General features: G+C 36.1%; 1 protein-coding gene across 3 annotated transcripts in view; it reads left to right on the top strand.

The window, feature by feature from the left end:
• The window catches only part of wdr27 (WD repeat domain 27), a 56,033-nt gene extending 31,222 nt beyond the window's left edge, over nucleotides 1-24,811 (top strand). For all 3 annotated transcript variants that reach the window (XM_079856269.1, XM_079856268.1, XM_079856267.1), the window contains 3 exons: nucleotides 133-235; nucleotides 3,802-3,900; nucleotides 22,773-24,811. In XM_079856269.1, coding sequence (XP_079712395.1) covers nucleotides 133-235; nucleotides 3,802-3,900; nucleotides 22,773-22,838 — 268 coding nt within the window. In that variant the 3' untranslated portion in view covers nucleotides 22,839-24,811. The remainder of the gene's footprint in view (nucleotides 1-132; nucleotides 236-3,801; nucleotides 3,901-22,772) is intronic.
• The last annotated feature ends 312 nt before the right edge of the window (nucleotides 24,812-25,123 follow it).

Raw genomic sequence — 25,123 nt, 5'->3', positions numbered from 1 at the left:
AACACTTGCATATTATTCACAAAGCGCCAACAAACCAGTTTCGCTAAAATGCAAATTTGGCACATTGTAGAATTATTCACAAAACTCAACTAATTAATATCTCTTTCTTTTGTTTCTGTCCATCTCTGTCAGGTGTGTTCGCCGCTATGAGAACCATGTTAACCGCTGTCATCACTGCACTGCGGCCTTCTCACCCTGTGGTCGCTACATAGCTACTGGCTCGGAGGACCATTGTGTGAGTACATTTAATACATCTCCTGCTACAATGTCCTGTAACCCTCGTCTCTTTCAGCTGTGTTTATTGAGAATAGTTTATTCTTGCTTAAGTGGAGTGTTTTATGGTGTCATAATAAGCACAAGGTGTAATAGAATTCATAAGACCTATAATTCATAGTGCCTCTACATTTTTCACAAGTATTGTACAGAATGTACAGCATAATTGTAAATCAGATAATCCTGTTCTGGCCCAGTGCGAACCTGTGTATCTTGACAGAGGTAGTAAAACCGCCATTCAGGACCACTGAACACCACATTTCTCACATTATAGGTAAGAACAGGTTTTGTAGTCAGTACTTTTTTCTTTTCTCTTATTGGAGTTATGAAAATGCTTTGAATATGTAAAGACAGTTTCAAATTTAGAAAAATGTTCTAGTTCAACTGCCAAAAGTAAATGATTTCTTTGTTAATAGTTATAGATAGACAGACAGACCTCTTTTTTCCATTGACCTCTTTATTTCTCCCTCTCTGAGTATCTCTTATCATATCCAGCAGCTGCATCACATTTACTGCTGAGCTTCTCCATGTCTTGTGTCCTTTGCCAGGATTGTCAAAACAATTCACTCATATGAGGAAAACAGTGGGATATCCATACTTTCATGGTGTTCTGTTGTTAAATGAGCTCTGAGAAAAATAAATAGTATTTTACAGAGCTATTGTCCCATTGACCTTAAATTTTTTACTGTGGATGTTACTCAACAATTTCATGAAAAGTGACTCGCGATAGTGGGTTTTGGCTTATGCGAATGCTCATGAATGACCTAGATTTAGGATTCAAAGAGAAATGTTTAAGATTCAGCAATATTTCTAGGTCACTAATCAAATAAAATTGATCGTGAATGTCTTTATACAGATGGTCAGATGTTCTTGCTTCCAATGAAGCACAAGATGCTCTTTGGTTTATTCTCAAACATAGCTGGATAGCATGATCATCAGGTTTTACACAAACTTACCATTTAAAGCAGCCACCTCTTTTCTTATAATCCATATTTTGAACTGAATGTTTATTTTTGTCTTTTTGAATCAATCAAATTACTTTTCCACATGTGTCTAGTTGCCAGTGTGGGAGGACTGCCGTCTCTGCTCTGTTTGTGTATGTGTGTTTAGTCTTTGCTTAAGTCAGTGGAATAATATGTGCGTGTTGATAGCTGTTATTAATCGCCGGCACTGGGTAAAGCAGTTTTGAGAAGATCTCCACAGCACCGCCTGCTTTCCAGTGTTTCCTGGAAGCCGAATGGAGAGAACAGTAGTTTTGTCTTGAGACTTCGATAAGCCAGATGAATTTGTTGATGCATTTTATATTTCACAAGACAATCACAGAAAATAAGAACTTCATCGCCATTTCATTACTGCATTTATCCCAAGCCTTATTTTAAGACATAAGTAACAAATACAAGTATGATCAACAAAAAGTGATTGATTTTGATAGGAGTGAGGACATGGAAAACATGGCAAATTGTGCTTTTAACCACATTGTAAATTGTGCTTTTAACTGTGTTGCCATTACCTATTAGTAATTTAAGGGGATAGTTCACCCAAAAATCAAAAAATAAATAAATAAAAATGATCATTTATCTTTGTCACTTTTCTTCAGTGGAAAATCTTTTTTTCTGTGTCCAGATCAACTCTGGGCCCTATTGACTTTCATTGTATGGACAAGATATAGCACTGAGACGTTTTTCAAAATATTTATTTTGTGTTCCACAAAAGAAATAAAGATAGATTTGGATATACATGTGATAGAATTTTAGGTGAGCTATCCATTTAAAAACAAAAATAAGTAGAGAAATGTCAAGAGAAAATAAATCAAATTTATCTTTGCACGTGATGCTGAAGTTGATTTGTAAGTTGTTCTAGATAAGGCCATCTTTTAAATGCCTTAAATATACACATAATTTAATGTTGCAAATTATCTCTTTCTGGCACAGAGACCCGTGTCTTTTCCAGAACACTCTCAATGTATTTCCGAGGACTGAGTAAGAAACATATGTAGAAACCCAAACAGTCTGCTGTGATAGGTCTCATGTTTTTATCTATATTGCAGATTTTTTAATGGCCGGTTTTCTCTGCCTCATCTATGGCATTATTTACCTTTTCATTCATTTGTTAATGCTGTAAATTATGCTGTAAACCCTGGATGAAGAAAATTATACTACCGTTCTAAAGTTTGGGGTCTTTAAGATTTTCAGTCTCACACAAGCTACATTTATTTGATCAAAAAATACATTAATATTGTGAAATATTATTACAATTGGTAACACTTTACAATAAGGTTTCATTTGTTAACATTAGTTAATGTATTAACTAACTTGAACTAACCATGAGCAATACAGTTGTTACTGTATTTGTTAATCTTTGTTAAAGTTAGTTAATAAAAAAATACAGCTGTTCATTGTTTGTTCATGTTACTTCACAGTGTATGAACTAATGTTAACAAATACAACTTTTGATTTTATAATGTATTAGTAAATGCTGAAATGAACATTAACAACGATTAATAAATGCTGTGGAAGCTCAGTTCATCATTAGTGAATGTTAACTAATGTAGTCAACTAATGTTAACTAATGAACCTTATTGTAAAGTGTTACCTTACAATTTAAGATAACTGTTTTATTATTTATTCCTGTGATGAACAGAATTTTATTTGAAAATAAACAATTTTATAACATTATAAATGTCTTTACTGTCAGTCTTGATCATCCTTGCTGAATATTTATTCATTTCTTTTTTAAAATCTTACTTACCCTTAACCTTTGAACAGTAGTGTAGCTTTGTGCTACAAACACTATAGAACTGAGCTTGGAAATAGTGCAGATCTGCTGATTGCTGATCTGCCTTTTTTAGCTCTAAATACTGCCAAAATGCTATCAAGAAGATTCCATAGCTAGACATGCACCCATGCATACTGTTTATCTTTGTTACCCGTATAGTTAGGTTTTCAAGATTTCACAGAGTACATTTGTAATCCCTAGATTTGCACATTTACAAGGTAACACAAATACAGCATGCAACATGAGGTAGCATGTTTGGCCTCTTCAACATTTTTAACTTTTTTCTCTCAGACACTGAAGCCAGTGTATGAAAGTTTCTGGTAACACTTTACAATAAGGTTCATTAGTTAACATTAACTTAATAATGAACTGCACTTATACAGCATTTGTTCAACTTTGTTCATGTTAATTTCAACATTTACTAATACTTTATTACAATTTTGTTAACATTAGTTAATGCACTGTGAACTAACATGAACAAACAATGAACAGCTTTATTTGTATTAACTAACATTAACAAAGATTAACAAAAACAGTAATAAATGTATTGCCCATTGTTAGTTCATGTTAGTTAATACATTAACTAATGTTTAATAAAGGAACCTTATTGTAAAGTGTTACCAAGTTTCTTTACAAAGAGTGTGAATGCATAATGAGGCAAGCACTTTTTGCTTATATTGATGTTGATAATATGTGTTTCATGTGCTGTGCTGAGACTTCAACCTTCAACCTGTCCTTTAACCTTTCTTCTAGGCCTATATATATGACATACGCAGCAGCAACTTTCTCCATAAGCTCCAGAGACACTCTGAAACGGTCCTAAATGTGGCTTTCAACCCTGCAAATCCAGAGGTAAACAACATTAAAACAATATCTCATTAAATGATAACTCTAATTTTACTGAAACTATTCCAGTTCTTACAAAGCAGCTAGTTTTAAATTTTTAGGGCATTTTAGGCTTTGGTTTAATGCCTCCAATTGCATTTATTCAGTGTGCGAATAGGTGTAAGAAAATAAGACCAATTGCACAACCTAAGACTGAAATTATATTAAAACTGTTTTTGATTTGATTTGAGGTGAATTAATTACACTGTAAAAAAAATATATGATCAATAAGTTAGGACAACATGTTTTTACATTGCTTTAACTCATCAAAATCAGTTAAGCAATTTTTCACAAAAAATTTTAAGTCAGTTTAACATAATTTAAGTTGAAATGACTTAAACATCCAAGTTGATTGTACTTAAAATTTTGAGGCGGCAACTCTTTTTTTATAGTTTATAGGACTTATTTATAAGAATTAAAAGTAGGGAGTTTAGAACATGTTCAAACCATACTGATAAATATAAAATTTGGCAAATATCAATACAATGCTGCCTTGCAAGCACTATAATCTATCTCTGTCTAACCAATTGAGCTGCCTTGCTGTGCATTACCTACATAGGCAGCTACCTAAGGCATGATTCATTATTTATTTCAGTTATGTTTGACATTAAGCTATTGGGTAAAATAATCTATTTTAATTGCACTACACAATTTTTACCAATATTTTTCAGTACTGAATTATACTGCATTTCTTTCACCTTGTCTGCAGGCTTGTTTTTTTTTTCTATTGTTGTACATTCTGGGATGCTTCCCAACAAAGCATGCATGCTATCCTGCCTTAATTAGAATTAAGATGCGGTCACATAAGCAGATTTTTGCCTGCAAAAAAGGTCCATTGTCAATAGTGGAGTCCACAAAGTCGCTTTCTGTCACAGAAAATTTGTGAGAGAAACTTGAACCCAAGTTATATCTGCATGGGGAAATGTTTCACTCTCATGAGATATTCCTGGTAATGTGGATTCCTGTTGAAATGACTGGAATTGTTTGTGTGTACTTGTTTTTTTGTACTATACTCTTGAATTTAGCTTCTAACCACAAAGACTATAAATGACAGAAAGATTATTTTCTCAAATACCTCATGACATTGATTACAATAACATAAGGTATGAAGGTACTGAAAAGAAGAATCTCTTCGACTACTGAATGAGATTCTTTTATTACAGCCTTTCTCGTTGAGTGCAGCTGAATATGTTTTACAGTGTGTGTTTTGTCCCGCTGCCTTACTGTGGGACATATGAGAAACCCCATCTTCCTTTCACCGTTAAATGAATCCACAGAAAAAGCTTCCACAGGGGGGTTTCACGCAGCGAATCAAAGGTTGTGTGGGGAGATCGCTGTGAGACACAGCACGAGCCTCTACACCCCTCACTCGGTCCAGTGTGTCCTCACCTCAGTCCCCGGTCTCCAACACAACTCAACACATCACTCAGATGGGCCTGTTACAGCCATCATACTGCTGTTTTAATAAACCGAGTCCTCATATCGAATGTTAGTCAAATACACTCCAACAAATATCTGTTTCATTGTCATGTTCACATGTGAATGATTTTGCCAACTGTGCTTAAGGTATGTTTTGAGGAAGGATCTGAGATATATGTTTTGTTCCCTGGTGTATGGCGGGCTGTGAATCAAGTATATGTACTCTGCTAAGGTTGTTACTTTAGGCACAAGAGAGCTCTAAAAAAAGTTTTTTTTTTGTGTTGCCATGGAAAGCACAATAGTTTTAAGAGTCCAGTGAGTTAGACCTGATATAATAAATATGGATTGAGAAATCCATCGAGGTTCTGGAAGCAGCGACAGATCCTTTCTCCTGTTTTGTGATGTACATCCAAGTGAAACATTATTGAAAAGAAGAAATGTAGGGCGGGGACTTGGTTTAATCCACTGGTTGTTGTTTGGATCAAGGCAGATCTGAATGCGAGCTTGCAGTCGATTTTAAGGGTCAGTTTTTATGCAGACGAAATGATTGGAGAAGTCTGGCGTATATCACTAGAGAAATGTTATTTTACTGGTAGATTGAGTTATTACGTTTTGATTAATTACTTGATTAATCAATTTAAAATACATAAAATACATACATGGATAAAATACATGGATGAATAATTCACAATAAGATTAATAACGTGCATACAATAACATGCATATAGGAAATAGATAGGGTGGAATTCCATTTAATGTCAACTTCAAAAATAAAAAAACTTCAAAAAATGTCAAATGAAAAAAATAATGTATATACAAATATATATATATATATATATATATATATATATATATATATTTGTGCTTTTTTTTGTGGAACACAAGAGAAAACATTTGAAGTTTTTCAATTTGCATAGAAAATGAATTAGGACTGAGGTTTTGATGTTTCAAAAAGGATGCAAAACTATGGAAGCTTGTAGGATAAAGCCACAGGATAAAAAATAAAAAAGTTAATTGCGACTTTTTATCTCACAATTCTGCCTTTTTTTCTCAGAATTGTTAGTTTATATCTCGCAATTCTGACTTTATAACACGCAATTGCAAGATATAAAGCCAGAATTGCGTGATATAAAATCGCAATTGCATGAAAAAAGTCAGAATTGCTATATATAAAGTCAGAATTGCAAGTTTTTTTCTCACAATTGCGAGTTTATATCTTGTAATTCTGACTTTATAACTCACAATTGTGACTCTATATCACGCAATTCACTTTACAACTCATAATTGTGAGAAAAAGTCGCAATTGTCTTTTAAAATGGTTTATTCTGTGGCAGAAACAAGCTTCCATACAAAACCACCATAAAAGACTCATAAAAGTAATCCATACGACTTGTATACTGTTATATTCCAAGTCCTCTGAAGTAATATAATAGCTTTGTGTGACAAATAGATTTAAATTAATGCGTTATTTCAGTGTATTCCTCATTCGTTATAATGTAATTCAGGAAAGAAAGTCATAAGAGTTTCGAACAATATGAGAATGAGTAAATAGTGAGAGGACTTTTATTTTTAGGTGAACTATGTCTTTAAACTACAAATTAGCAATCTCACTAACCGTTTTTGATCAGCGGTGGATACGAACGTGCTGTAACCTTGGACAGTGGAACGCAGGGAGGAGAGAGTGGTAATTTACAGGGCTGTAAAATGTATTCTTTGGTTTAGTGCTACAGGACGTTTTTGCGAGGGAAAGTGTGATTCATGCATTGCAAATGTGTGGGATTTATAAAGCGCTCTGGAGTGAGTTCAGCGTGTGCTCACATCTCTGATTCTCTGGGCCATGAGAGAGAGACGTGATCGGCAGGGAGATCTTCCTTGTTGGGGAATAGATGCTCGGTCATCATCTGGTCAGTATATCAACTGAAGAGCTGAAGCTGTCTGAAGTCTTGCCTTGTCTTTGGCCCTTGGAGCAAATGATCCTCTGAAAGACTTTTGTGCTTTCCATTAAGGGATTCGGTGCATTGAAACCCCAGGGCTATGACATCTTTGGCAGACAAACTCTAGTGATTTAAACAATCAGATCAAATACTTTACCAGCATTTACAGGTACATATTTGGATAGTTCAGATTGAGACTCTAGTGTGATATCAAATACAGTGACCCAGAAACGCCACAATTACAGTACATTAATTACATTGATAACAATTAGATAACAAAATATCAAACCAAGTGGTCTCTGCGAACAAATTATGCTAGAGCGTATCTCAGAGCTAACTTGTTTTAAGGTTTTTTTGCAAATAATGACAGATTTTTGATTTCGTTTCATGTGAAAGTTTCATTTCATGAACTATTCCTATAAGTGCCCAAATAGTGGTTTTTGGACTAGGTTTTTTTTTAGTAGCCAATCTTCTCCACTCGTCTTGACTTTCTGACCCATGTGCCTTAGCTCAGCTCCTTTATCATGACTTCAACTCTTCCCCTGTCCATGTCACAACTTCCCAAAGCGTCTTGCACTCAGACTGACACCTTTTGGATCCCCAGCACTAGTTGTGGTGCCAGTACTTCTGCTCCATAACTCAACTATCTGTCATCTACAGAGCATTCCTTATCAGAGCGGAAAAAGTGTGTGCTCTGTTTATGAATAAGAAATGGGAAATATTTGAGAGATGAGCAGTTGTAAAAACAGAATAACATACAGCCTACATCATGTTAGTTTATGACACTGATTTTAAAGTAGTTGTTCACACCAATATAAAAATTCTTCCATTTACTCACCCTCATGTCGTTTTAAACCTGTATTACATTCTTTGTGGATCCTCTGGCTTTTATGTAAAGCATTCCAGAAGACTGAGGGCATTGAGTTATTTTTCTAATGTTACCCCACAAACAAGAAAAGCAGATCATATTTGCACATGGCCGCTTTATGCTTTTGAATGAGATGTATGAGAGGAATTATTGTAAATGATTTAAAAGCATGTTTTATTTTGTTGTGTTGTTTTTTGGTTTAGTTGTTTTTTGATAGTTTTACCATTCTTCCATAAGGCATAGTGTCCTGCAAAACTCATTAAAACAGAAGGATTATAGACGGATGAGTCTAAGAAAAATAATGAGAATAGAAAACCAAGTCCAAATCTGGGTCAAAATTTGTCTTTGTGAAAAATGAGAACTTTTGTGAGCAGTCCATCAATGTGCGACCACACATCGGGCTGAAAGGTATCAACTATTTAAAAGCCCATTAATGATTTACAGACATTGTGGTTGTGTAGATGACATTAATTGGTCACACCAATCACAGCTTTCTGGGGAGTCTGTATTGTAAATATAACTGCGGGTCTTGTACAAAGCCACATAATGTCATCTTTCAGAGATCCCCAAATTATTTAACTCAGTTTCATGTTAGCACATAGAAAATATAAAACTGAATTACAGGCTTTGACAGGGCATGCTCTGAATGATCCACTGGAGCATCTGTTTATACGTTGGAGTGTGTGTAGGAAGTCAGGATGTAGCACTTTAACTGATCAGCCTGAGCTTTTGATGGAATTACTTGTCTGAGGCCAGAAACAGATGCAGGATCATATTTCGTAGAGATGGCCTTGAAAAACCCTTCCACACTGAAGTAGGAACTCTAATTTCATGGTTATGTATTAGCCCTGACAAAAGAGAATGTCATGCACCTGCTCTGCATTAGGTGCTCAACACAACAGTATGTCTTTCTGGAATGATGTGAAAGGACATCAGGGGCCGGTTTCACAAAGCTATTTTAGACCAGTCTATAGTGTTAGACAAGTCTAAAATTTGCTCATAGACTAGTCTAATGCAAGTTAGACTGTTTCACAAAAATAAAGACTGACTTAATTTAGACCTAAAAAATTAGACACCTTACCCCCAGGCTAACTTAGGTCTAAAGGCCCGTTCACACCAAGGACGATAACTATAAAGATAATGATAAAGATATAATTCTAAAAATCGTTCTCCATATTAAAGGGGGGGTACAATGGTGTTTCATGTATTCAGAGTTGTTTACAGTGTTAAAGATATGGATTCTCATGCTTAACATGGCCAAAGTTTTTAAAAAATATTTTGGACGAATAACGGAGAATTTCTGTGCCGAAAATCTTACTTCCGGGTTGGTACAAGTTTCGGCTGTTTTTTTTTCGACCGTGGATCTAATGACGTAGACCAGAGTGGAACTCCTTATATGAGCATTTCTCCCGGAAAAGCGCGGCCGCGCACACGTCGACCAGAGGAGAGCGAGACCGCGCACATCAACACGCTTCAACAGGAAATCATCGGCAGCGCTGCATAGTGTCTCCAAAGTGTGTTTTTGGATGTGAGGGAAAGCTTACCAAAGAACCCAGCGTTAGGAACAGTGGATGCAGATTGTTGTGTAGTTGTGTAGACTGTTTGTTCCCTGCATTTCGACGATGAATGTTTTATAAACAAAGCCCAGATCGACGGCTCTGGCTTCGCCCACACGGCCCGCCTCCAGACGCTCGGGTTTTTCCGGAAAGACTCGGTACAGCCTATCTTTCTTTTATAAATATAATAAAACTAAAGACTTTTTGGAGATATGAAGGATGCTATACTACTCTATAGGTACTCAAGATTAACAGGAGATTGAGTGAAAATGAGCATTTCACCCCCCCTTTAAAGAATAACAGAGTTCACACCACAACTATAACGATAAAGATATGAGGAACGATATCGTTGGGATCACTTTCAGAACGATTTTTTTCCAGCTGTCGAACGATAAAACACTGACAGCCAATCAGAATCCACTCTAATTTAAAGGTCTCGCGCATTTTAAATGGATCTGGATCATCCGTGCTTAGAATAAAAAGACCGTTATCGGTCGTTGGTGTGGACGCATATATACCGGTAGTTATCTTTATCGTTATCTTTATAGTTATCGTGCTTGGTGTGAACGGGCCTTAAGACTCTATGTTACCTTGACAACCTTACTGCAATCAGTTACATTACAAACAGCCAAAAGAAAAGGGAAAATGGCTCATAATTTAAACATTTCTTCTTGTTACTACATTCCCAAGTAAAATGTCCTTGTAACTGTTAGGGCCATTACATAGTCAACGCGAGCAACGATCGACGCGCTCCCTTTCATACGCAAGCGTCACGGGCGATGCGTAAAATGCAATTCACCGTGTCTGCTCAAACAGGGGGTAGTAGAGTCATAGCTCTGAATGCCCGTCTATTTCGCTTCAAACGCTCGCTTTATACGCGCGTCCTATTCGCCTTGGACGCGCGAATGGATTCAAAATGTTCAAGAGTCGAACTAGACGCGATAGACGCGAATTTGACGCTCTATTCGCGTTTGGTGTGAACGCTGCATAATAACAGGCTGCGATGTCAAGATTGCAATGCTGGAATGTGTGTGTGTGTGTGTGTGTGTCAGAGAGAGAGAGAGGCACGGGCGCGATCGAACAGTGAACATAAAAACATACTCCGTCATTTATACTCCTCCAACAAACACATATTTTCCGCTGGGGTAAACTGCACTGAGCGGTTGAATGCGCTTACTCGAGCCGCCATGTTTTTTGTTTTGAAAAAGTGTCTTATTTTACTCAGAATGCATTGCAGTGTAGTCCTACTTAAGATAGTCAGAGTCTTAAGTGCTTTGTGCAACGGTCTGATTTAGATGTCTATCTGAAGTCTGACTATCTACTATATCTAAGCCATAGTCAAAGTCTATCTTTGTGAAACCGGCCCCAGTTGTTAGATTGAAGGTCTCACCATTAAAACTTGCATTTCTTTAGATCCGGGGTCTTCAAAAGGGGTCCACCAATTATTGTTTGAACTAACTTTTGTGAGATTTTTTTAATTAATGCTTTTATTCAGCAAGAATGCATTAAATTTATCAAAACGACAGTAAAGACATTTTTACAAAAGATTTCAAATAAAAGCTGTTCTTTTAAACAGAAGAATCCTGGAAAATAATGTATCACGATTTCCACTAAAAAATATTAAGGAGCACAACTTTTTTCAATGAACAAGAAATGTTTCTTGAGCACCAAATCAGCATATTAAAATGATTTCTGACACTGAAGACTGGAGTAATGGATGCTAAAAAAAATCTGTTTTTGTGATCACAGGAATAAATTACATTTTAAAATATATTCAAATAGAAAACAGTTATTTTTAATTGTAATAATTTTTCACAATATTACTGTTTTTTTTCTGTTTTTTTATCAAGTAAATGCAGCATTGGTAAACATAAGAGACTTTGTTCAAACACATAAAAATAAATATATTACAGACCCCAAACTTTATTGTGGAACAGTAGTATATTTAAGTATATGACTCTATAATGATTATTTTAAAGGCTTTGCAATTTAAGCATACATGCAAGTGCTTTAATGTATGCACATTATTATAGGCCAGGATTCAAGATGCAGCACATTTTATATAGTACTGTATGTCAAGTCAAGTCACATTTATTTATATAGCGCTTTTTACAATACAGATTGTTTCAAAGCAGTTTTACAGAGATAACAGAAAAAAATGCAAAAAAGTTTGTTTCCAGAAGAAAATAGCGTCACAGTCCAGCTTAAGTAAGTTCAGTGATGTTTCATTTTTGTTTTAAAAAAGTTATGAATTTAGTTCATTTATATATATATATATATATATATATACAGTGAGGAAAATAAGTATTTGAACACCTTGCTATTTTGCAAGTTCTCCCACTTAGAAATCATGGAGGGGTCTGAAATTGTCATCGTAGGTTCATGTCCACTGTGAGAGACATAATCTAAAAAAAAAAAATCCAGAAATCACAATGTATGATTTTTTAACTATTTTTTATTTGTATGATACATCTGCAAATAAGTATTTGAACACCTGAGAAAATCAATGTTAATATTTGGTACAGTAGCCTTTGTTTGCAATTACAGAGGTCAAACGTTTCCTATAGTTTTTCACAGAGCCTAGTTTTTCACGCTTCTTACAGAGCCACTCCTTGGTTATCCTGGCTGTGTGCTTCGGGTCATTGTGCAGAAAAACACCCCCAAAGCATGATGCTACCACCCCCATGCTTCACAGTAGGGATGGTGTTCTTGGGATGGTACTCATCATTCTTCTTCCTCCAAACACGTTTAGTGGAATTATGACCAAAAAGTTCTATTTTGGTCTCATCTGACCACATGACTTTTTCCCATGACTCCTCTGGATCATCCAAATGGTCATTGGCAAACTTAAGATGGGCCTTGACATGTGCTGGTTTAAGCAGGGGAACCTTCCGTGCCATGCATGATTTCAAACCATGGCGTCTTAGTGTATTACCAACAGTAACCTTGGAAACGGTGGTCCCAGCTCTTTTCAGGTCATTGACCAGCTCCTCCCGTGTAGTTCTGGGCTGATTTCTCACCTTTCTTAGGATCATTGAGACCCCACGAGGTGAGATCTTGCATGGAGCCCCAGTCCGAGGGAGATTGACAGTCATGTTTAACTTCTTCCATTTTCTAATGATTGCTCCAACAGTGGACCTTTTTTCACCAAGCTGCTTGGCAATTTCCCCGTAGCCCTTTCCAGCCTTGTGGAGGTGTACAATTTTGTCTCTAGTGTCTTTGGACAGCTCTTTGGTCTTGGCCATGTTAGTAGTTGAATTATTACTGATTGTATGGGGTGGACAGGTGTCTTTATGCAGCTAACGACCTCAAACAGGTGCATCTAATTTAGGATAATAAATGGAGTGGAGGTGGACATTTTAAAGGCAGACTAACAGGTCTTTGAGGGTCAGAATTCTAGCTGATAGACAGATGTTCAAATACTTATTTGCAGCTGTATCATACAAATAAATAGTTAAAAAATCATATATTGTGATTTCTGGATTTTTTTTTTTTAGATTATGTCTCTCACAGTGGACATGCACCTACGATGACAATTTCAGACCCTTGCAAGGGAGAACTTGCAAAATTGCAGGCTGTTCAAATACTTATTTTCCTCACTGTGTGTATATATATATATATATATATATATATATATATATATATATATATAGCCGCTCTGGAGTAAACCATGATGTCATCGTCCAGCTCAGTTCAATTCTTGTATAATAGTGTCAATGCAGGCAGATCAATATTATTGTTGAATATTAAATTTAATGTTAAATTTAATGTCCCTAACTAAGCAAGCCAAGCCAATGGCAACAAAGGTGGAAAAAGGCGACAGTGGCAAGGAACCAAAACTCCATCAGGTGGCAGAATGGACAAAAAAACCTTGGGAGAACCCAGGCTCAGTCGGGGGGCCACTTCTCCTCTGGCTAATGAACAAACAGTGTATGATTATGATTCAGGCAACATTATAGGTCAGAAGTCAGATTGGTTTGAAACAGTCAGAATATTATCCAGTTCCATCTGGTTTAAGATCAGAGTCATCACGCCGGTATGGAGACAGGTTTGTTGAGGATCAGTGCTGATGGCTGTTGTGTCGATGAGGCCTTCGATGAGAGTCTATTTGACACAATCTCTGCTGTCACTTCAGGGATGCGTTGTGGTCGTGTCTAGGCACAGGTCCTCCATCTGGTCTGGATACGGCCTGGATCCAACTGATTACAGTAAACCAGGTTAAAGACATGTGTTTTTAGTCTACATTTAAAACTGACAGAGTGTGTCTGCTTCCCGGACAATGAATGTTCCAGAGTTTAGGTGCTAAATAGGAAACGGATCTACCGCCAGCAGTCGATTTTGATATTCTAGGTATTATCAACTGGCCAGAGTGTGTCACAGTGAGTTCCTGCTTAGTTTGTCTGTCCACTGTATAGGGGTCCTTGACTTGAAAAAAATGAAGACCCCTGATTTAGGGCATCCTATGAGCCAAAAAAAATTAACGCAGTCCTTTTGATGGTTCTGTATTTGAGTATTTATTCTCCATACCAACACATGTCTGTAGTGTCATCTCTTACCTAACAAGCTCAACTTCTTAGCTGTTTTGTTGTTTACGGGTCTGGATATCAGAGATCTTGGCCATGGCTGTTCACTACAATGGCTGATCAGATCAGCTTGTTTTGCTTTGGTAGTACTCTTTATTTTTCAAGTACACACAGCAGATGTTTAATTATAGCCTGTCTGTTCTTGAGAAGGAAATTAAATGTCCTCTGGAAGAAGTCTTCAGCCATCACTTAAAATAATAATTCACTCAAAATTATATCACCCTCATGTTGTTCCAAAACGATTTTGGAGTTTTTCTTCTTCTACAGAACACAAAAAGAGCTATTTTTGAAGACTATTTTTCAATCTCTTTTCCATGGGATTGCAATGACTGAGAACCGAAGCTTTTCAAGCTTCAAAAAGGATGCAATTGCACCATAAAAGTAGAATATACAACACAATACAGCTGTCTTCTGAAGCAGGTTTGCATGAAGAACAAACCAAAATTAAAGTCATAATTCACTGAATCCTATCTTCTGCCCTATCTTCTTGCATTCATGAAAGAAGTACAGACCATTTCATGAGAGAATCGTTCTTTTAAGTTGAATCTTGATTAATCGAAGACTTTTATGAGACTTATGGTGCTTTTGCTTCATTTTGGAAGCTTTTTTTCCCACCTAGTTTTTTGGGGAAATATAAACGCATCTTTGGCTGTCTTCATTTTTGGCAGTCTCCTATCCACAGAGTGGTTCATTGTTCATTCGCTTTGATAGGTGTAATCACATCCAGTCCCATATTATGTCTTAAACTCTCCAGCGTGAATTAGTCCTTGTGTTTTGAGCTGGTATTAATATGCACATGGCCTTGGGATTTGCATGCACTGTTTTGCTCTTTTTCTTTGTCCTGTTCCAAACTCTTATTCATTCAGATTTCCAAGACTGGAAGTGGAAAGTCTTAGTGGTCGCTGTTGTACTGGCTGAGATACAGAGATCTATGAAGTTTAAAAGCTCAGTTCATAAGTCAACTTGCATTAACTCTCAGGTCTCGTTTCATTCAGACATAGTGGGCAATTTTTAATATGTACTCCATCAGTCAAATCTGCATTTATTGTTGTTACTCACTCAAAGAGTGAAGTATGCTAGAGTTTCTTTCCCAAAGTGTTTACTGCAACTCGGCAATTCTTTTTTTGCACTAGATGCTCTTTATAACATACAGTGGCCTTAAACCATAAAAGTGCACTTTTCATCCAAACATTTTCTTTGGGATTGGGTTGATGGATGGATGACAGATAAACAGACAGACGGTTCCAGATTAAGACAAAATGTATTTGGGCACTTAGTGGAACATAGTTGCGAATTCATACAGTGCATCCACTAAAAATCACCATTTGGGACAAAAAAAATTATTACTATAAAAATGGCTCAGAAAAATGAATTTAATATTGAAACCATGCAGAGCAGCATTTGGTTGCAATGCCACTTGCTTTGATATTTTGTTATATAATACAATGGTATTCAGACATTTTTATTTGAATTAAGTGACCAAATACTTTTGGAGGCCACTGTATATTATTTCTGCACATTGGGCTGTATTTGTCTTTAAGTTGCAGCACATGGACTTTGGAAGCTATGTGTGACGAGAAAGAGTTATATCCTAAGGCAGAGGCTGGATTTTATTGCATAAACAGCTGTAGCTGTATCTCTTGGCTGCTTTATGGTCATAAGTTTGGAGAGATCCAGTGCTATGGATGCCATGTTGCATAAAACTGTACAGAACCCTGAGGTCATCTTTTCAACTTTGTATTCTTTCACAATGTAAATTAATAAATAAAATAAATGCTTTAAAATATATTTACATTCTTACAATGGGCAAGCATTTTATGATGTTGACATAAAATGTATTTTTATGTTATTTATTTATTTTTTATTTTATTTTTTCAATAATATTTTTTATATATTTTATATATATATTTATATTTTTTTATTAAATTATATTTAAGAAATACATGGTCAGCAGTGGTTGGTTGGGCACTTTATATAATTTACAATGAGGTTATTAGCCCATTTTGTGCGGCAGATGCTCTCTGTAATGCTTTACTGGTCACTGCCAAAGGAGATGTCATCCTCATTCCAGGACATTCCCCTGTTTTAATGCATTTCTGGTGTAAGATTCTCCTAACAGTCGCTTTTTCCACTGCTTATACAATTGTCTGTCTCACTAACTTTTGTAATGTAAAGCAATGTGATGTCAAAAAGTAGCCTTTTGTGTTTATGTTTGACCTATTATTCACATAATAACACAAGGGAAGATATTGCAGCCAGTCCATGTAACCTACTTTTGCTTGTTATTCAGCCACTTACAGAAGTTCCTATTGTGAATAGTCACTGTGTATTATATTTAATTCAATTATTCAAGTTAAGTTCCTCTTTTCAAAACACTGGCTTTTTGTGTTATTAGGACATTTAAGGATGAGTCATTGCTGGCAGATAATAAGTCATTTAAACAGTGGTTTGCGCACATGAAGATATCAGTGTGTGACTCACACCCTTGGCGTCCAAATAGCACAACTACTATGTATAAATCTGAAAGTATAATCCTTGGCCTTGATTTCTCCTGCTTCAAATGCTCTCAGTTTTACCACCTAACGGGCTTCAGAGAGTGAGAGAGACTTTCCGTTCAGGCAGACACTACCCATAAGCCAAGTCTGAGACGTTCTTGTGGAAGTTAGTGCAGAGGTGTGACCCTTCTGTGACATTTACAGATGTGTGATATTGCGCAGGTTCTTTGTTCTCCAGAAGGGTTGCTTGCATCTTACCTATGCCTTTTAGGGAAGAGCAACAATGAGAACAGTACTAACAGAAAATCAGTGCAGGTCTGCATACTTGAAAAGCCCTCAAATTATAGTAAATCATTCAGCTCTCCTTGTCTACTTGCTTTAGTCTTTCTTTTGTGATATTTTGTATGATTAAAGATGTTATCATTAATTAAAATTGTAGGTCTACTAAATCCAACTAAATAAATATCCCTTCAACATTTAATTTAAAAGTTGGGGGAAGAAATTAATACTTTTATTCAGCCAGCAATATTAAGCATAAATAAATATCCCTTCAACATTTAATTTAAAAGTTGGGGGATGAAATTAATACTTTTATTCAGCCAGCAATATTAAGCAGCACAACTGTTTTTCAATAATGATAATAATAAGACATTTTTCTTGAGCAGCAAATCAGCATAATAGAATGATTTCTCTGAATGATCAGAATGATCATGTGACACTGAAGACTGGAGTTATAATGCTGTAAATTCACCTTTGCCATCACAGGAATACATTTTAAAATATATTTTAAAAGAAAGCAGTTATTTCAAATTGTAATAATATTTGACAATATTACTGTTTTACTGTATTTTAATCAAATAAATGCAGCCTTGGTGAGTGTAAGTCTTCTTTCAAAAACATAAAAAATTCCAACTTGACCCCAAACTTTGTTAAGAAAGGAGAGACTTTTTTAACAGAATTAATGGGATAGTTCACCCAAAAATGAAAACTCTGTCATTAATTACTCACCCTCATCTCATTCCAAATCCGTAAGACTTTCATTCATCTTCGGAACATTGATGAAATCTGAGCGATTTCTGTCCCTCCGTTGACAGCTACGCAACTTCCACTTTGACGCTTCAAAAAGTTCATAAAGAGATCGTAAAACTAATCCATATGAATTGAGCGGTTTAGTCCAAATTTCGCTTCATATGATGAACAGATTTAATTTAGGCTTTTGTTCACATATAAACATTCATCATCTCACAAATCAGTTATGGTAAACGGAAGCTCAAGCATGTTCTCTTGACGTGCAAGAACCAATGAGGTTCATTCTCGTATTACGCAGCACGTTTGAGCTTCCGTAAGAAACAATGAGGTTCATTCTCGTATTACGCAGCACGTTTGAGCTTCCGTAAGAAACAATGAGGTTCATTCTCGTATTACGCAGCACGTTTGAGCTTCCGTAAGAAGCAATGAGGTTCATTCTCGTATTACGCAGCACGTTTGAGCTTCCGTAAGAAGCAATGAGGTTCATTCTCGTGTTTCGCTGCACGTTTGAGCTTCCGCAAGAACCAATGAGGTTTATTCTCGTGTTACGCAGCACGTTTGAGCTTCCGCAAGAACCAATGAGGTTCATTCTCGTGTTTCGCAGCACGTTTGAGCTTCCGCAAGAACCAATGAGGTTCATTCTCGTGTTTCGCTGCACGTTTGAGCTTCCGCAAGAACCAATGAGGTTTATTCTCGTGTTACGCAGCACGTTTGAGCTTCTGCAAGAACCAATAAGGTTCATTCTCATGTTTCGCAGCACGTTTGAGCTTCCGTAAGAACCAATGAGGTTCATTCTTGTGTTTCGCAGCACGTTTGAGCTTCCGTAAGAACCAATGAGGTTCATTCTTGTGTTTCGCAGCACGTTTGAGCTTCCGTAAGAAGCAATGAGGTTCATTCTCGTGTTTCACAGCACGTTTGAGCTTCCGCAAGAACCAATGAGGTTCATTCTCGTGTTTCACAGCACGTTTGAGCTTCCGCAAGAACCAATGAGGTTCATTCTCGTGTTTCACAGCACGTTTGAGCTTCCGCAAGAACCAATGAGGTTCATTCTCGTGTTTCGCAGCACGTTTGACCTTCCGCAACAACCAGTGAGGTTTTTTCTCACGAGTCAAGCAGGTTCGGTTGAGCTTCTGTTTATGTTCACTGATCAATGTTAATATGTGAAAGCCTAAATTAAATCTGTGCATCACATAAAGCGATTGAGTGTCTTCAGAGTTAGTTTTACGATTTCTTTATGAACTTTATGAAGCGTCAAAGTGGTAGTTGCGTGAAATGTCAACAGAGGGACAGAAATCTCTTAGATTTCATCAAAAAGATCTTCATTTGTGATGAAGCGAAAGTCTTACAGGTTTGGAACAACACAAGGGTGTGTAAATTATGACAGAAGTTTCATTTTTGGGTGAACTAACCCTTTAAAGACACACATGGACTTTGTAAATTTTCACATTTTCTATGCTGACTTTTGGGGGTAAAATCTGCTAAATGGATTAAAATATGATCAAATAGATAACAGTAATGTCCTACATTTTTAATTGGTATCTCAAAGCATTATCAAATCAAAATGTTTCATAAGTGAAGATGCAAGGGATGGAATTAAGTTTAATTAAGGGATTCATATGAGGACAGGGATGGTGATCTGACCTAAATAGGTCTGTCTTGAGGTTGCATTTGAATGTGTCTGGAAAATTGCTTTTTCTTGACAGCTTTGGGAGCTTTTGGGCTGTAACTGTAATACAGACTGAAGAGGCTGTCAGGCCACGTGTTAACAGTATAATAAGTCATTCATCTTTGGATTCACAGTGCATCATGACTTAACAGTTGTTAACTCTGTATAATTCATAAATATATACTGTATACACTGTATTGGTATACTAAATCAATTCTATCATCCAGTTTTTCCTAAGTAAAGGCACCCACACACTACAAGATAACCTGGTCGATTTTGGGCCTCCTCCTTGGACAATCCTAGGTAAAGTCCCGATTATCTTGAAGGTTCTACAGATTATTTTATCAGATATTAAGAGTGTGTGTTAAGAGTGATTGAATGTGCTTGGAAGAACACTTAAAAAACCTTTAAGTGTGGGCCAGTCTTAAGAAGCTTATTTCTATGGTAAAAAAAAAAGTGTGAGCCCAGCAGGATGGCATATTTTCCTGCTTGTATAACTCTTGTGGCTTTGGGCAGTGGCAGTGGCTCTGTCAGTTTGCTTTGTCTCTGCTCTCAGCTTTTCCCTCTGAAGGTCAACACATTTTTTGGAGACACCTCTACTGACACCCGCCCTAAAGCAGCCAATTTAAAGCAACTCACTGTTATGCCAGGCTATTATTGGCAGAAGAAGGATGGCATGTAATATGTGCTCATAATTCTAATAATTTTTTATTCAAAGACAGGTTTAGAGATACTGAGCAATTAAATTGAGTAATTGAGTCTTCAAAATCACAGCTTCAGATTCAAGGATTTTCCCTGTGACTTCAGGGTAATCTGGGATTTAAATGGGATTTTAATGAAAATACAGGCTTTTCTTGGGTCACTGCAAACATAGACTAAATGACTAAAAGCTTTATATCCTGAGGAGGCTATTCTGACCATATTAAATGATCCCCCTATGAGCTAAAAACAAAAATGTAAACATGTCTACAAGTTATTTATTCTTCAGCTTTCTTTTTGAAGCTTTGATTTGTGTTTCTTCCTTCCTTAGCTTTCAGCCAGGGAACATTGCAGTAAATCAGGTTATGAAACCTGCGTCAGAAAGTACAATATTTTGCATTCTGATTTATCGTTAAGTTGCTTGTAAAACCATTTATTCTTAGCTATACTCCTATGGTAGAAATACTCAATGAAAGGAAGATCAGGATACATGGGACAGTGAATTCTTCCCTAATAACTCATTATTTTTTATGTAGATTTTATGACGGATACTTCTTTCTGCCGCCTTCTTCAAAAAAAACAAAAAAACATCTCATCCAACTCATTGAAATCTTCGTAAATAAGTAATAATAATACTGTGCTGCTTTAATATCTTTTTTTCATTTACACTTAAAGATGTATTTTATTTGTTTATTCAATAGGTTACAAGATATATAGTTTTTTATTCAGATGAGCAAATCATGAAAAAAAACACTTTTTGAAGATGATTGTTGTTTCCAAGCCTGGAAACATTAAGAAAATCAATACAATCTTTAAAAGTCATGGAAATGTCTGTAGTCAATTTAATGTATAGCTCAATTGGTAGCACTTTATTTAACAGTCCTGTTCCGCATGTACATGCTATACACTTATTATAGCAATTACAATAACTGGGTTATAACTAGGTACTAACACTGAACCTATCCCTAAAACTTTAACCCTAATCTTATATTACCAGTTCTTTTTTGATAACTAAGTACTGTAAAATAAAGTGCAACCACACAATTTGTTAGAAATTGTGAGTGTAGTCTCTAGAAACTTATTTTAAAAAGGACTGGGAATGATTAACAGTTCTTAAATTGTACTTGTGTATTTAAATGTACAAGAAAGAAGAATTATAATCAGGCAACCCGTGTTAATATTAGAAAATCTTTCTTGCACTGGGAAGACCTGATAAATGGACGCAGATGTAGCATTGTTTCTGCTTCCTACACTAGTAACATTGCTTTTGCTATGTTTCACTGAACCAAGATATGCTGCTGTTGTTGTAATGTTAGCTATAGTAACAGGACAGTGTCATTGTTTGTCTGGAGCTGATGTGCTGCTGGCGACTAATATAATAACATAATATATGCTTGTATATACTTGTGTACTGTATGTTCATTTTTTGTCCTTCCTTGTTGTTCGTTGTCATCTTCGCTTTATGTTTTGTGAAGCATTATTTTGCTTCGCTTCAGCTGATTGGGGCGGAGCAATGAAGTGTTTGTTTGGGGTGATTTCAAATATCAACATTGTTTCTCAGAAATCACTTACTGCACCTTTAAATGTACAAGGACAATAATATGTACATGGGTAAACGCCACAGTGAAGTGCAACAGTAGTTTTAAACTATTATGAAATTATTGAATTATATAATAGAATTATCTAAAAATGAATTTAGCATTAATTGTATCAAGAGTTGAACAAATAATGCTTAATTCAGGCTCTGACAAAGCATTTGCTGTGTGAAGATGGTCTATCTCTCTGTGTGACTTAAAAAGTTTGGAACTGAATATGTTTTTTATTGATTTTCTTTCAAATTCTTTTCAAATTTGTATTATTTGACTTGCAAATGTCTTTAAATTGCCTTTCAAAATACTTTACTGTGTGTGTAAAGGCAGGTATGTGATATTCTCGGTTCAGAACGCACTCCAGGTCACTGCCAAGTTTCATGTCACTCTGTAAAACCTGACTGGACAATTTCCCACCTATGACAAAGCAATGAGGTCTTTGTTGCTACCCCAAGTCTATAACCCTCCCAGGCACCATGTGTTGGTTAGATCCTTCACCCTGTGAGTCTGCATGTCACAACACACTTCTGAAGTTTTGCTTCTGATTTGTGCCTGTCAAAACGTTAAAAGATATAGAGAGTCAGTAGAAAATCCAGAGTTGGTGGGATTTCAGTAAACAAACTGCTGAATAAATGGGGTTACATAACTGGCTAATTGTCTTCAGGAGAGCACAATTCAAAGTGCAGGACATAAAAGCTTCAGAACATTTTTATTGGCAAATATAAATAAATGAAAACCATCAACCCCTTAACTCTGTCATTAAGACGGCAGATGTGTTGTTATGTTCCTGTTTTGTCTGTGGTTTTGCTTTAATAATTGATCACGAAAACTATGCCATTGATTATGAGAAACGGTACTTTTGGAATTAATAACTGCATAGCACTTTAGTTCATTTGAATCATTCAGGACCTCATAGTTACAATAGAGAGTTTTATCATGGACTAATTCACGCTGCAAGAGGATGTTTCATGAGTGAATTCTTTTCTTTTTTTTGTTCACAGCTGTTGACTGGAACACTCGATGGAAAACTGGCTTTGTTTCATCCGGCCGAATCTCTTCTCCCTTAAGTGTGGAATTTACCCTATGGCTCAGTTCTTGCCCCAAGTCGACCGATACTGCAGACTAATGAAAGTCTTACATCAGTCGCATTGAGATGCTGGCGTGCCACCTCTGAGACCTACATCATGGACGGGATCTGTGATTTCATCATTGCAGCCGCTGTTGACAACCTACAGATGACACCCTCAGAGAAAATCCATTTGAACATTACATAGCAACACGTTCCCATGCACAGATGCACATACACACACCATGCAGTATTATGCACTGGTTCATCTGATATGTAATATTCTTTGCAGCAAAAGGATATTAAAGTAGACCTAAATTGTGAATGTAAATCTTATTTTGAGAGTGACTAACTACTTTACATTTTATATATACTTTACAATTTCAGACCCAAAACGATTCATTTTTAAAATGTTTTATCTGTGTTTTTAATAACAGCCCATTTTGCAGCAGTTTGTAATGAAGAAAATGAAATGAAGATGGATATAAGGATATCATGTTTAGGTAAGTTTGTTTTAGGTTTGGTTTCGCATAAATGAAATGCTATATATCCGAGGCACTTTAGCCTTCTCATTATCTTTCAGTCGGCTTCTCTCAAGAATCAACAGTAGTTTGAAGGCGGCTATAATTGATGGAATACATGTATGCAAGGGACCAATCATGATTCAGTATGTAAATGGAAGTAAGAAAGATGGCTATTGGCAATTTAGGGCCAGATATACTAACAGCTTGTGCCAGTGCAAATACTCTTCTGGTGTTAAAAAAAAACTACTGTCAGGAATTGACTAAAGACACGCATTTAAAATTAATGCTGAAAAGGCTTGGACACATTTTGAACACAAAAAAGCATGTCTTAAACCAGACTCTAATTTGCGCTGCTCTTGGTAGATTGTGTTGGTCATTATGGAAATTATCCGGCTGTGTCTGTTCTTTAATTTGTCAGTAGATCATGCGGAGAACTTTCCACTTTCCAAAATTAAAAATAGACAGCAGACTGAAGACTGACATTATCTATGAAACAAAGTTTGAGTGACCTCTGTACATTAAACGGTTTGGGCTGAATTATTTGCACAGTTTTAAAACATACAGTTTGGGGTTTCGAACAAAAACCTCACCAAGATGTGGTTAGATTTTTAAATGCAGAGACAGGATGCTCATCTGAAAGCAATACATGTATTGTGTCTATCTGGCGCCAATAGATGTTCATGTAAGTGATAGAGAGTAATGTTGGAGTCTTTAATGATGGGTGGTGTCCACTACAATGGCTGGCTGCATTTCTGCACCAATAACTTTTCTGAGGTCATTCTGTTCTCTGCCCGTTTAGAAACTAACCTTCAGTAGAGCATGTTCTACAATAGCTTATATTGACTCTCCTACTGTAACTGTTAATGTTATACCATTAAAATCGAATGGCATTAAATAAGTTTGCATAAAAATGACAAGATATGCATGATTTTACAACAGTATATGAAATACCAAGATAAAACTGTTAAGAAAAGTACACTTTTTAATGTTTTATTTTGGCACAAGTTCTAAATGTGAATGGAAACAATTCAGCAGTTTTTTGTTCATTGTCATGAGCCATTACAGGAAAACATTTTCAACCCATGACTTCAAGCAATAGCTGAGGAAGTTATGCAGTGGTTTCACGTTTGATCTTTACTTTTGAATTAAAGAAAAACAATAACGCTTCAACTTCTCTCTTATAATTGGGTTTGGCTGCTTTTCCTAAACAAAGAAGCTGTGCACTTATAATGCTAAACAGAGCGATGTCAAATATGGATGCACTTAACTACCTCATGATAGCCTGTTTCTGTGAATAGTCTGTGTGCGAGCTGCTTTCAGAGACCTCATTTTTAAAGATATGTTCTTAACGGCTCCAAGTTCATGACAGGATGCTGCAATCTTGGTTGGCAATATGTGAAATAAGCTGTCAAAAACAAATGGAGAATAAATTGAAATGACTGAATTGGCCACAATGTTGTTTCAGAACTCTTCCTATTAGAGCTCCCAGTGTGGACTATTGATTTAGTACAATTATTAAAGGAGAAGTTCACTTTTAAAATGTAAATTCTGTCATCATATACTCACCCTCATGTTGTTTTAAACCTGTATGAATTTCTTTCTTCTGCTGAACAGAAAGGAAGATATTTAGAAGATTATCAGTAACCAGACAGTTTTTGGGTCCCATTGACTTCCATAGTATATTTTTTTCCTACTATGGAAGTCAATGGGACCCAAAAACGATAAACCAGTTTTTCGTTCGATCAATTGTTCAAGACCTCTG

Source organism: Squalius cephalus (assembly GCF_949319135.1).
Source record: "Squalius cephalus genome assembly, chromosome: 21".
Lineage (NCBI taxonomy): Eukaryota > Metazoa > Chordata > Actinopteri > Cypriniformes > Leuciscidae > Squalius > Squalius cephalus.
The sequence above is the reverse complement of the archived record's forward strand: the minus strand, read 5'-3'. Positions and strand labels throughout refer to the sequence as shown.